Source organism: Cannabis sativa, chromosome 7 (genome assembly GCF_029168945.1).
Source record: "Cannabis sativa cultivar Pink pepper isolate KNU-18-1 chromosome 7, ASM2916894v1, whole genome shotgun sequence".
NCBI classification, from domain to species: domain Eukaryota; kingdom Viridiplantae; phylum Streptophyta; class Magnoliopsida; order Rosales; family Cannabaceae; genus Cannabis; species Cannabis sativa.
In genome coordinates, this window is record NC_083607.1 from 54,307,199 (window position 1) to 54,321,925 (window position 14,727).

Below are 14,727 nucleotides of genomic sequence, written 5' to 3' on the forward strand. Positions count from 1 at the left end.
TACTAAAAGTTAACTCCAATGATGATGTAAAATGTGTTCTAAATTTGGCCCAAAGTAAAAATTGTGTTCTAAATTTGGCCTAAAGTAAAAATTGTGTTAAATTTGGCACAAAAGATAGCATGTGCTAAATTTTAACCTAAATAAATGTTACCTTTTTTAATTACCTACTTGCCAATCATTAATTGAAAAATATTTTTATATATAGAAGTTATTAAAATAATATAAATAAAGTTAATTTTTTGTATATTTTTAAATATTAAGGGTATTATTGACTTTTATAGCTAATTTACACTTTCTGTATTGGAGCATAAATATGAAAAATAGATTAAGTATAGTTTTGTAATATATTTTAGGCTGAATTTTACTCAAAATATACATCATTCATTGGAGATAATCTTAGGCTACAAATTTTGCCACAGACGTCATATGCTCGAAAAAAATCACATCTAAAGCTTTTTTTTTCTTTTTTTTTATTTTTTTTTTTTTTTTTATAGTAGTGTTGGTAATTTAATTTTGGCAAATGTTTCTGGTTTTATTTATTATAGGTTTCCATTCGCAGTTGAGGAAATTGGTTCGAGCTATACTAAATTTGATATAGTGAATTATTTTTTAATCTATTCTATTTGGGAGTATAGTTGACAAAATAAGAGCACTTCAGTTCTCTTACAAAATGAGATGTTAATTATTGGAAATATTGACTAATTAATCATTATATTTTCCGTCATTATTAATTTATGTCACTGTTTTGATATATAGTCATAGAATACTCTCTTGCATTACCAGAATTAATTGTTTCGATAATTAATTATTAATTTAATAATATTATACGAAATTCCACAAAAACACATGCACGGTATACGTCCAAATTATATAAATCTATATGTAACAAGAATACTAAAAACTATTGGATTATAGAAAAATTCAAATAATTATTCCACCCTTGATTATAATTATATATTATGCAATCATATTATTATAAATAAACTTTAAAAAAGTACAATAACTGATTGTAGAACACAGTTTGACTACACCAAATCAAAAAACAGAATTCCAATCATCATAAAAAAAATATCCAAAGACTAATAATGTGTAATCTAAAACTTTGACTGAATATTTAAAACTAAATTGTTATCCATTTGAAATGCCTTAGCTAGAATATCAGCAGGGATATCAGGATTAGATCCAAACACAGCATTTGCAATAGTAACAATCCCAGGGTTTTGGCTACTCAAAGAAGAAATAGCCAGTCCCTTACCATGCCCAATATTTCTCTGGAAGTGAACCAAACCCTTTGGGAAAGCAAACACATCTCCCTCTTGAAGTATCTTTGTAATGAGACGATTTTCTGGGTTTGATGTAACAAAACCAACTTGGAATGTGCCTTTTATAACTGTAAACAGCTCAGTGGCTCGAGGATGTGTGTGAGGTGGGTTGAGACCCAAAGGTTCATAGTCCACACGTGCCACTGAGACGCCCAATGTATTCAGCCCAGGAATCTTTTCAACGTTTACTAGAGTCACTTTCGAACCAATTACGTTTGATGTATTTCCTGGCTTGTTAAGCCCACTGAAGAAGAAATCATTGGCATCAACCAGCTTTGGATCCTTACATGCAAACCCATTCACTAGAACTGAAAAAAGGGTTGAATCACACATGTTTTGAGTATATCAAACTATATTTTATATATATATATGCACCAAAAATAACCTGTAGTATATATATATTTTACTCTACTCACCTGGGCTGTTGGAATCTCTGACACAAAAATCTTGAAGGAGATTAGGATCAGAAGCCAAGGAAATGGAACAAGTTATGGCAAATAATGCCAACATGATAAGAAAATTGTGATTATTTGAAGCCATTAGAGGAAGAATTATATATGGTATAGCTTGAAAGCTAGTAATAATTCTTGTTTTTCTTGAAAATTATTTGTGACTTTTGTTGAGTTATGCTTAAGTGAAACATGCAATTAATAATTCTGTATTTATAGAAGAATCGATTAAAGAGCTGTTTCGTGTTGTAATTAATAATATTGAAAAAGTCAGGTGATATGGTCAAAATTAAGTACATACTAAGAAGACCAAGTATATGCAACTGATAGATATAGTGCTGTGTACTGCATAAATCATAATCGATTCCATCCGTCACAACCGACAGATTTAATAATAATTAACCGTTAAATATTAAATACTCAATTTGATTAAAATCCAAATTAGTTGTTATTTTTAAAAATCTTATAACATTTAATATCCTATTAAACTAATTAGTGTTTTCATTTAGTTGAGTGATTAAGTTTTATATTGTTATATGTAATATATATGTATATATAAAAATTAATATTAAAATTTTATTATTTTTTTCTTAGATTAGATATCGATACATACTCGATCTAAAATATTAGATGCATCTAATTCGATCTAAAAAATACTAAATCTAAAATATTCGATATACTACCCAAAATAAATAAATAAATATATATATATGAAATATATCTAATTAGTAAAACTAATCCAATCTAATATTTAATAAATGTTAGATCAATTAGATGATTAAAATTAATTAAATCATATCAAATAATAAAATTTAACATTAAGTCGAATTTAACTAGACCTAAAAATGTTAAATGTGTGGTCCAATAAAATAATTACTTGGTCCACTGAAATATTCTCCGGAAATATTTAATTGATGAAATTGTCAATTTTGGGTAACCAATTAAAAGATGTATTATCCTTTCCAATAATAGAAAATACAAAATAAATAAAAAGATGTGCCTTTAGCTTATAACTTGTAGTTATAACGACAGCCTGCCGGCAATTTTTTTGTACTTGCCAACCAATATAATTACAGTTTCTTGCTTAATTAATTGGTCAGATAAAGCCAATAATACTAATGTATACGTATGTTAATTTTAAATTGTATACTTTTACCTCTTCTTAAGCTCAAGCAGCTGTCTTTTATCATTCAATATATTTAGGACTTGGTAATCAGTTATATAAATATATAAGGTGGTATGATGATAAGGTCAGCTGTGTGTGAAGTTGAGCAATTGCTATTACATTATAGAATGTTATTAGTTTACCACAATTTTTATTATTTACTTATTAATTTCATTTAACTTACCGTATAAACAACGATTGGCAGAATATTAATTTATGAATAGAAGAATATAATATTAACAAACATAGCTAAACTTTGCTATGTTTGGAGTGAATATAAAAAAAAAATGTATGTTTATATATAATTGTGTTTGTCTATTACTCATATATGAGTAATGTAGACAGGTTATATTACATTTAGTAGATACTAAATCACTCGATTGTTTGACAGGTTATAATATTTTTAGACGGCGTCAATTAAATTTTGTTCTGCTAGGGTTTTTGCAATTTCACTAGTTTGCTCGGCGTTCTACTGGTGCCATGGCAGGTGGATCGAAGAAGAAACGGGAGAGACCTAAGAAGCGGCCTATGTCTACTGATAAACCAAGAAAGGTGAAGCTGTTGGATGTAGAGGCAGCAGTGTTTTCTGATGATGTGATTGTTCACTACAAGAAATGAGACTTTTGCTAGCGCATTTTTATGCTGGCAAAACAGAATTTACATTTGCCTGCATATTTTTGCGCTGACAAAAGAGGTTGGCAAATCCTTGTTGGTATTGGAACTTTTGCCAGCGCAAAACAAAAAGCGCTGGCAAAATGATTTTTCCCAGCACGTAAATACGCTGGTAAAAGCTAGACTTTTCCCAGCGCTAATGTGTGCTAGGAAAAGTCTTACTTTTACCAAACTTTTCCCAGTAAAAATGTGCGCTGGGAAAAGTCTCACTTTTACCAGCGCATTAACACGCTGGTAAAAGTCTACCTTTTGCTAGCAAAAATTTACGCTGGGAAAAGTCTCACTTTTGGCAGTGCATTAATGCGCTGAGAAAAGTGTAACTTTTGCCAACAAAAATATACGCTGGGAAAAGTCTTACTAAAATTTTGTAATTTAATTTAATTTAAAAAATTTATCAATTATTTATATATGAAAATAAATTAAAAAAATTAAACATGAAAATTAAAAACATTATAGTTATAATTGTCTAAAAGTTAGTAAACAAACATGTCTTTAAAATACTAAGATAAGCATAATTTTCTCACCTAAAATAAAGTGAATACTACTACGTATCGGTTGCATCATCATCAATATCATCATTGCCTTCGCCACCATTATCTCCCACCTCTGCCCGACTAGATCCAACATCATCAAACTGCAGTGGAGGGAGGTCTAACTGAAATCCTGGAATACTCACACTCAATTTTTGCACCAATGCCCGCATCATTTGGTCTTGATTGACTTGATTTTGCTTAAGAGCTTGATTTTTCTTCTTAATGGCTTGATTTTCCTGCGAAATAGCCTCCACATCGATCGATTGGGACCCTGACATGGAAGATGAAGATGTCGGTGCACGCTTTCCTCTTATTGCCATAAGCCTAGGGAACGACTCAAATCCTTTCGTACAGAAAGTGAACGTGGTGGACCAAGAACTTCTGCAACTATATCCATATCGGGTAGGTACTAGCTCGAATCCCCGGCAATGCACGAAGCAGCAAATGATGCATTTGTAGATGTAGAACCAGATGCAGACGTAGCTCGAGATGATTTTTTTTGTGTCATCTCTTCCTACAAAGAAGAAATTAAATCATCAATAATGTAAACAAATATGACTTTAAAATTTCGTTATAATTTAAGTATCAAATAATAAACTTTTAATGTAATTACATATTTTTCTTTTGCAGCGTCACTAAACCATTGGCTCTTGTCATTCTTTTTCTTGTGGAGTTGTTCAAACGTGTCTATAGCACTTGGATAGGCTCCAATACGTTGTTGGGTTAATCTACAAAAAAAAACAAAAAATTGAATAAAAGAAATACATATTAAAGGTAAGATGATTTATGAAACTTTTCTTACTTCATCATGGAGATGTCCCACAAGGATCTTCGAACCGTGCGCCCTTAATATAGGCATTTTGGACCGTGCCACTTTGTTTCTCTCAGAAATCGCCTTCAAAAGTAAAAAAAAATTCATATTATGTTGAATAGAAAAAAATTCAAAAAAAATTAAGCAAAAAGAATCAAGAATTTTGTATAGCTTTTGCTTATCTGTATTCTAATAATCACAAAGTACCCACAATTCAAGATTAATATTTTAATAAGGATATTTCTTTGCCTTTTCATTGTCCATCTCTCCTCCACTCTTAACCCAATGAGCTTTCATGCTGCACCGTCATTCACTCACATACCCTTGCATATTCACATCCATGTTATTGAGAACAATTGGATCTTCCATTGGACAAATAAATTTATCCTACAATCAAAATTTCAAAAATAAATTATAATGTCAAATATATAAATTTTAATTAACATTTCTTCTCAAGAAATTAAAATTACCGCTGACTTTCGACAAATGACTAATATATCATTCTTGCCTACATCATTCCAACTAAGAGTAGTTGGAGATATGTTATCTCGCACAAGGTATGCTGTATAGTTGTTAAACATCTCTCCATATTTTCCAACTGCACTACCGCTAGTTTCATGAAACTTCACCGGAAGTTGAGATAGTTAAGTTGAGATAGTTTCTTTGATGCCAGCTCTATTTCAACATTACCCCCGTAATAGGACCCACGACCCCTCTTCTTTTCACCCAAATACTCTCAGTTCTTTCTTGTTCCATTCTTTATATTGGTTTAGCACATTTGATATAAGATTAAAGTATTAATACATGTTAGTTTAACAATAATAAATATACGTAAATTTTTTTAAATAAAAAAAAAACAAACAAACATTAAATTATTCTTCATAAAACAAAAATCATTTTTTAAAATTTTGTTTTCCAATTACAACACATCATCATCATCATTGACTACAAAATGATCACCACTATCGCTATCACTATCGACCACAATATTTTCTTCATCATCATCGTACTCGGCTAAAGTGTCGTCAGGAATTTCATCATTGTCATCATCAACAACAAAACGATTAGAACTTTTGCTGAGTAATTCATCAACATTGGATACTTCAGTTGGATATATAAACATCTGTACGATCATATTGAATAGTATCGAACATCAGAAGTTCAACCCATAACTGGAATCCAGAAGAATTTACTTCTTGAAGTATTTATACATCACTAGTAGTGTTAGTATTATCAATATTTGTATCTGAGAAATCACACACATTTCTCAGAATATAAACATGGACGACTCTCCAATCAACCCCATTTTTGACATATGAAAGATAATATACCAATTTAGCTAAGGATGCAAGTATAAAGGGATCATCCTTGTAACATTCATCCTTGACAAATACACTTGTAAAATTGCCATCTTCCTTAGTTTCACTAGTGTTGAACCATTTACACTTGATTAGTATAACACTATAACCCATCAAATACTTGAATTCAATAATTTGTTTTAGTTCTCCATAATAATTTTCTCCTTCCTCACTTAGAACCATTACATCACTATTTTGAGTCTTCAACTTTTCACCACGTTCATGGACGATAAATTTGATCCCATTAACAATCATCACTAGATAGTAAAATACTGTAGAACTAAGTTTGTTGGCAAGAGCATACAATTCGTCAGATATTGCTTTTGGAGAAGACTCACGCAAATGATTGCTGTTGGCAAGAGCATACAATGTCAATGTACTTAAGTTAGATTAAGAGCGAGTACAAATGATGTGTTATGTAATTAAATTTAAGTGTTTTATGGATTCATACTCGAGTTTTAAACCATTGAGGTAATTTTCTTGTCTATGCTGAAGATTTGAACTATCACTTTGTCTTTTCAACTCATTCATGTGCTCACTATGATTAAAAGGACAAATCAATTAAAAATAAAAACATGAATGATAAATAAAAGTTGAAGGTAGGAAATTAATATTAAGCACGTACGTAAGGTAGTTGGATATTTCAGCACAGTTGTTCAAAATGTACCGCTCTGCTCTTTGCTTCAGTTGTAAAGGTAAAAGATTAGTTGTTTTTTTCCCAAGTAGACGAACAACGACCTTGAACACTAAAAACTCCCGACTAGGTTCAACTCGATCATCATTCCTTTCAGGTGGATTGAACTGGGTTTCAACACCCCGAAAGTACATTGAGCAAAATGTTAATGCCTCATTCACCACGTAAGCTTCAGCAATCGGACCTTCAGGATAAGAACAATTTCTAACACTTTGTTTGTGACCACCATACAACGTTCAATAGGATACATCCATCTAAAGTGCACTAGACCATCAAATATTGCCTTGTTTGGAAGATGGATAACCAAATGCACCATAATATCAAAAAATGCATGAGGAAAAATCATTTCCAACTTGCACAAAATAGTTATGATGTCTTTTGGCATCTTCTCAAGATCTTTCACATTTAAAGTTCAGGAGCAAATTTGCTTGAAAAAGAAGCATAGCTCAGTAAGTGTATTTCGAACATCTGTCCCCAAAACTGATCTAATATTTGCCAGCATATTTTAATACTGGTAATTAAAAGTTTTAATAATAAAAATATATATTTTTGATAAATTCATTTTAAAAGTTTCCACTAAAATATAAATCATAATATTTATTTTAATAAACATACTTCAAAGCTATTTTATTTTGTTAATATTATGAGAAAAATTAGAATGTATTTATACTAATAATTATAAAATATTACAAAATTTAAAAAAAAACCTAAAAAAATTATGATATTTTTACTAGCACAGTTCGTAAATATGTTGGTAAAAGTAACTTTTGCCAGCGCATTACACTATTACGCTGGCAAAAGTAATTTTTACCAACGTAATTTTTTGCTAGTAAAAAATATTAAAGGGAAGGGTTTTTATACAACTTGTTATGCCTCCACAAATATAAGTTGCGCTAGTAAAAATATGTTTTGCCAGCGTAAATATGTGTTGGTAAAACTGTCACCTTTTTACCAGCGCAGTTCACGAGATGCGCTGGTAAAAGTAACTTTTGCCATTGCATTAGTGAATTGCGCTGGCAAAAGTAACATTTTTTGAAGTCTCAAGAGAGACAGAGATTTATCACATCTTGATTCTCTGTTAGAATTGCAAAGGGTGGATCAAATTCATTCTGAATTTTCTCATTTGCTGGAAAAAACAAGCTCTTGAAGAGGTAATTCTTCTAGTCACTCAATATCTAGGGTACCAGACATTAATACTGATGCTATGCCAACAAATTTGAATAGTATATTTGAAGTATTAGGTTCCGGATCGAGAGCCATTAAAGATCATATTAAAATTTATTTTGAAGATATCGAGGAGGAGGTTGAATTCTAGAACTCTTCTAGGATATGTGTTGGGTTCTAATCCTCCATTATCTGTAATGGATGGCTTCTGTAGGAGAATATGGAAAGATATTGGGTAGATAAGGTTGGGATTATCTCTCATGGGCTCTTCATTATAAGATTCTTGACTATGGAACAGAGAAATAGTGTTCTTAAAAAGGGTGTGGTGTTTTATGATAAAAAAATCTCTTATTTTGAAACCATGGAATGGTTTAGATGACTTTAGCAAAGAAAGGAAAAAATAGATTCTATTTGGGTGCAAGTGTCTAATCTTGAGTTAAAGTATTCGGGGGAGAGGTCTCTTTTTAAGATCATAGGACAAGTAGGGAAGACAATTAGGCTTGATCCGGTAACAAAGAATAAAGAAAAGTTGAATTTTGCAAGAATAATGATTGAAGTGTCTATTGATCAAGACTTTCCTAGTGTCATCACCTTTGTCAATGAGAAGGATCAAGAGGTGGATTTAATGATTCATTATTAGTGGAAACCAATTACATGTTTTGTTTGTAAAGGGATAGGACATGCAGCTGTCACTTGTAAGAAACAGATGGGGAAACAAGTTTGGGTTCCAAAATCAAAGTTAATTTGGAAAAAAAAATAGGAGAAGAAACTACTAGTTAATAGTGAAGGCTTTCAAGTTGTTTCTAATAAGGGTCATAAACTTTCTAATCCTGTTATTGATGTGATGCCACCTGATAAGTTGAGGAATGGTTTTAATGATGGAGGTAGGAGGATTCATGTTATCACTTTAGGAGGGGGAGCTCCTCCTTCAGTGAATGGATAAGGTGCTTTCTTGGAATGTGAGGGGGCTTAACAAGACGGATAAGCAAGCTGAGGTTAAAAGAATTATTTTTTCTAAGCAAGTTGGTCTTGTGGGTCTCCTTGAAACATGCATTAAAGCTCAAAAAATGGGAGCTTTATTCCTAAACATGTTTTAGAATTGGTGCTTTACGAGTAATAGTGCTTGGCATTCGAATGGTAAAATTGTGTTAGCTTGGAATCCTAATGTGTTTCATGTGGATATCCGTTAAATTTCTAGCCAACAAATTTATTGTTGGGTGGAAACTTGTCATGGAAATGGGAAGTTCTTTTGTACTTTTGTCTATGCCTTTAATGAGGAGCATAGAAGCACTGACTTGTGGAAGGATTTGTGTATGTTGAAATCAGTGGAGGCTTGGTTATTGTTGGGGATTTTAATGCAGTCATTAATAATGATAAAAGAATTGGAGATCGAGTAAGGCAACTACATTCTGAAGATTTTTGAAGTTGTCTGCATGATTGTGAGGTGATGGACATCAAATAAAGTTGTTGTTTTTATACTTGGAATAATAAGGAGGATCGTCCGCATCGCATTTATGCCAAGTTTGATAGGGTACTTCGTGGTAATTCTAAGTGGCTTGATATGTTTGAGTTTGATAAGGCTTGGTTTTTTCCTGAAAGTTTATTTGATCATTCTCCGATTGTGGTATCTTTTACAAATAAAATTTTTTCAAGAAAGAAGCCATTTTGTTATTTCAAAATGTGGTAGATTTTTATGGCTACACTCAAAATAGTGGAGGATGCTTGAAAGAGCTCGGCCCAAGGTTCCTCTATGTTTGTTGTTGTGACCAAGGTTAAGAAAGTGGAGGCTCATCTCAAGTAGCTGAACAGAGATAGAGTGGGTGATATTGGGTTTGCTTATTCTAATTTGGAGACCCAATTACAAAAAATTCTGCAGTGTGTCAATGGAGACCCTTCCAACTTGTAATTTTTCAACGAAGAAGCGATTGTTCGAGGGGATTTTGTGAAGTTGCAGCATGCTTACTTGGATTTCCTTAAGAAAAAAGCTAAGGTGAATTGGGTTAAGCATGGAGATGCAAACACTTGTGTTTTTCATAGCAGTCTTTGAGCTCAAAGAATCCAAATTAAACACTGAGTGTAGGATTACAGATGAGAATGGGATTTCTAGAGAAACTCCTGAGGGAGTGAGTGCAGCTTTCCTTGGTTACTATCAAAATATTTTGGGGACTTGCCTTCATGATTGAAAATAGTTGAAGCCTGTGTTATGAGGGAGAGGCCTATCCTTTCAGCTGAAGCTATTCTTCTACTCCAAAGGCCTTTTGATAAACAATATGTGAAAAATACAGTTTTTCACATTCCTGGGGAGAAGGCGTCTGGGCCTGAAGGCTTCAGTAGTTATTTCTTTTAGCATCATTGGGATTTAATTGGTGATGAGATCACACTGGCAGTTCTCTCTTTTCTTGAAAATGGTCGCATGCTAAAAGAGATCAACACAACAACAATTACTCTCATTCCTAAGGTGAATTGTCCTGGAAATGCTAGTGATTTCTGCCCTATCTCTTGTTATAATGTTATATACAAGATAGTTGCAAAACTTTTATGTTGGCACTTAAGATGTGTGCTTCCAGACTTAATTTCTGAAAGTCAATGTGGTTTCATCCAAGGTTGCTCCATTGCTCATAACATCATGGTATGTCAAGATTTGGTTCATCATTATATTAGAAGTGGAGCTCGGCCAAACTGCATGATTAAAATGGATATTTGAAAGGCCTATGACACAATTGAATGGGATTTCCTTGAGGAAATGTTAACTGCCTTTGGTTTTCCCAATCATTTTAAGAGCTTACTCATGATGTGTGTGCTGACACCTAAGTTCTCTCTGATGATCAATGGCTCACTGCATGGTTTCTTCTCATCAAAAAGGGGTCTTAGACAAGGTGACCCTATGTCTCCCATCTTGTTTGTGCTTGGTATGAAATATTTATCTAGAATCCTCAAAAAACTGCTCAAAAGACAGATTTCAAATATCATGGGAGGTGTGCAAACCTTGGCCTCACACATTTGTGCTTTGCTGATGATGTTATTTTTTTTTTCATGGTGATTTTAAATCTGTTTATGCCTTACTAAGGGGTTTTAAACTTTTCTCTCACACTTCAGGGTTGGAAGCAAATAAGGCTAAATCAGAAATCATTTGTAGTGGCATGAGCGATTAGGAGGTGCAAGGGCTTGTAGTAATGACTGGCTTCCACAAAGGTGATACACCATGGATAACTAACAGAAGAAGATTATCGAGCTTTCCAAAAAAAAATTAACTGCAGAGAAGCGTGCCACCAATGCAGAGAACAAAGTGTCTTGACTTAGAAGAAGCTATTAATATCTAGTCTTCAAGGCGAGTGTCTAACAATGCAAAAGCTCCAAAGAATAGCTTGAAGAAAGATCTAGCTATTGCTCGGAAAAAGACTTGTTAGGTTGAAACTCTTTTTGTTAGTCACTTGATGAAAAGACTCTAAGCATTGCTCAGTTAGATAACCAAGTTCAACACCTCGGGAGCTAGGTGACTGAGTGTTGCTACTGATATTGCCTTTTATGATGACTTATGTTTTGATGCCATTTATCATGCATGGTCGTCCAATGGAAGTGCACAATCATTCAACAGGACAACCTTCTCTCAGGATAAAGTCCCATTCTTTATAGAGCTTTCTAAGCAACATTTTAATGTTAACACTCTTCAAAGGACTGATTTTGACCTGAATGGTGTTGAACCAGTGGTCGAAGAAGCTGCAAGGGTTGAAGGCTACAACTGTAAAGCCCGCTTAGTTAATTTAGAAATTAGCAGTTAATCATGATTATTTATGAAAATTATTTATAGCTATTTAAATAATTTATTATACTGTTATTTATGGAATTCAGAAATGCATAGTTATGTTATTCAGTAGTTTTCATATTTTGCATTTCCGGTGCCCGGTATTTTGGAACTCGGCGTTTGGCTCAGTAGAAATCACAACTTAGCATGTTATTAGTTTGGGACGGGTTTTAGACATTGGGAATGTCGGGAATGGCCGTGAATTTAGAATGTCCCAAAAATACCCCTTTAGTGATTTTTATGTGATTTTAGTATGGAGGGGCAAAATGGTCTTTTTGCCCCAATGACTTTTTGTCTTTTGTGATTTTATGAAATGGAAAATAAATGTTTATTTGATTATTTGTTGGCTGAATTAAATTGATAAGTGACTTTTATTTTCATTTATTCATTTTTACAAAAAAATACAAAGTTAGAAAATAGAAAACTCTCTCAAATTCTCTCTCTATTTCGGCTGGGTGCATGGGATTCAAAGGCTGAGTTTTTCATCAAATTTCTAGCTATATTCTTCATAACTTTGGGTACTCTTGATTGTGGTATGTATTTCCTAATTGTTCTTCTTTGTTTTCTTGAAAAAAATGGTGAAAAGTTGAGTAAATGCATGCTTTTTGTGGCTGTTGTTATTGCTGTGTTTTGTTGTTGATTTCTGAGGTTTAAAGCATGTTTAATTGAAGTTAAATGAGCTGTTTTGAAGCATGTTAGTTAGGTTGTGTGAAGCTTTGAGTTTTCTATGCAAAATATGTGATTTTTGAAAGAAAAGGTTATATTTTGTTGCTGTGATGTTGTGGAAGTTTGCTTGTGTTTCCAGAGGTTATTCTAAGCTTGTTTATGTAAGTTTAGAAGGTTTTGATTGCATGTTAGCTAAGTTTGCTCAAGTTTGAGTTTAGAACTCAAAGCTTGAGCTCTAATGGTGAATTTTGAATTTGTGCAATCTGGGTGGTTTTGATGCCTTAGAAATGTTCTAGGGGTTATATGGAATAGGTCTGGAAAGTTTGAGGTGATTTGGAGTTGATTTGAGCAAGATATGAAAATTTGATTGTTGTCGCTCGCGAGGAACCGATTCGGTTGTGCATCCGGAATTCGGATGAGGGTCCCGAATTTCCAACCGAATTCGGTTGGGCAACCGGTCTACCGGCTGGGGAATTTTCAGAACCCGTGTTTTTCCTCGTTTTTAGGTTTTAAGGGGTATTGCCATGCTTTTTATCGATAGGGAAACTTTTAATTCCTAGTTTAAGTCCCCGGGAAGTGATTTAGCGTGTCACTTATAGTGTTGTGGTTTTTATGGCTTAGGAGCCTGTAATCCGCTGCTCAGCTAAAGTTCCAGTCAGGGTGACCGGCACACCTGAATTCGGAATCCAGGTAAGATTAGTATAACAGTATGCATATGTAGATTACATGTTTAGCGTGCATGTAGGAAGCCTATTAGATTACATTAGTTATGTATGTTGGCTTCGAACCATCCAACCCTGTCACGTCGGTACAGGCTGGAGTATGACCAAGAATGAGTATGACCGGCTTGACCGATCAGGCTGACACTTGGTTGGTGGTTCCGTACTATTGACGTATCCCGTCGGTACAGGCTGGAGTATGACCAGCAACCGGAGTATGACCGGTTCGACCGATCAGGAGGATATAGTAACACGTCGGTACAGGCTGGAGTATGACCACCAGCCGGAGTATGACCGGTTCGACCGATCAGGTTGTTACGTGTTAATAGTACCGTCCCTATGAACGTTCAGAACTCAGTACCATGTTGGACATGGCAGTAGTGGCTCAGTACCATGTTGGACATGGCAGTAGCGGGACTCAGTATCGTGTTGGACACGGCAGTTAGGTTTATGTATGAGTATTATTATGCTTTTCTTACTGAGTCTGTCGACTCACAGATCTACGTTTATGTGTAGGTAAAGGCAAGGCTAAAGCTGATGGACCGTGAGCGAGCTTGTGAAGATTGTACATGTCGGGGCGGTTAGGCCTGGAGCGTACGATCATCGGGACAGCGAGGCTGATTTTTATAACTGGTCGTTAGACGACTTTTATTTTATGTATCAGTTAAACAGTTAAATCTTTTGTAAATGATTTTATAATCGGGATCCCGAGTCTTTTGTAATATTGTTTTATAAGTTTAATTAAAAAGCAAAATTTTAATTAATCTCGTTTTTCCATAAACCTCGTTGATTAGCAACGAGCTGCACAACATGTTTAAAAAGCACGTAATACGCCTATGTTAGTTAGGGTGTTACAATTTGGTATCAGAGCCGCCAGGTTGTCTTCCGAAGATCGTCACGACATGTACAATCATCATCAGCAGTTAGCTCGTTTCACGGTTCAGTAAGCCTTTATTGCTTTAGTAGTTTATTTTATTCAGTTATGAAAAAGAAAAGCCTGTTAGGAAGCATGTTAGTAGCCTGATAATAGAATAGGCGCATGTTTCGTTTTTAATTTCCAAATTAAGCGGCATTAGTAAGCTCTCCTTGAATACGACCTGAAATGCCAACTCTTGGTTTCGCAGGCGGTTCTAATCAGATGGACGCCAGGCGGACTACCAGGAGTCAGGGCAACTCCGTAGGGTCGAACCAAGGACAGGGAGCTCAGTTTCCCCCACCTGTTAGGGGCCGAGGTAGAGGTCCCCGAGGCAGGGCTCGTGGTCGGGGTGATGAGAACCCGCCACAGGCTGCCCAGGCTCCCCGGCCCGATCGGGGAGCCCGAGTGGGAGTTGCGGTTTGCGGAAATGCAAGCCCGGATCGAAGAGCAAGACCT

At 34.3% G+C, this 14,727-nt stretch overlaps 1 protein-coding gene across 1 annotated transcript; it reads right to left on the bottom strand.

Moving 5' to 3' along the window:
• Positions 1 to 923: 923 nt before the first annotated feature.
• LOC115697993 (putative germin-like protein 2-1) lies at positions 924 to 2,070 on the bottom strand. Its single transcript, XM_030625170.2, has 2 exons — positions 1,739 to 2,070; positions 924 to 1,630 (listed from the first exon to the last, which is right to left on the bottom strand). Exons 1-2 carry the CDS (start codon positions 1,860 to 1,862, stop codon positions 1,095 to 1,097), a joined length of 660 nt encoding a protein of 219 aa, XP_030481030.1. The 5' UTR covers positions 1,863 to 2,070; the 3' UTR covers positions 924 to 1,094.
• Positions 2,071 to 14,727: the final 12,657 nt, after the last annotated feature.

Coding starts and splice junctions, on each gene's coding strand:
- LOC115697993 (XM_030625170.2), bottom strand. CDS start 1,862: ATGGCTTCAAATAATCACAATTTTCTTATCATGTTGGCATTATTTGCC. Junction 1,631..1,738: donor CAGAGATTCCAACAGCCCAG/GTGAGTAGAGTA, acceptor CCCTTTTTTCAG/TTCTAGTGAATGGGTTTGCA.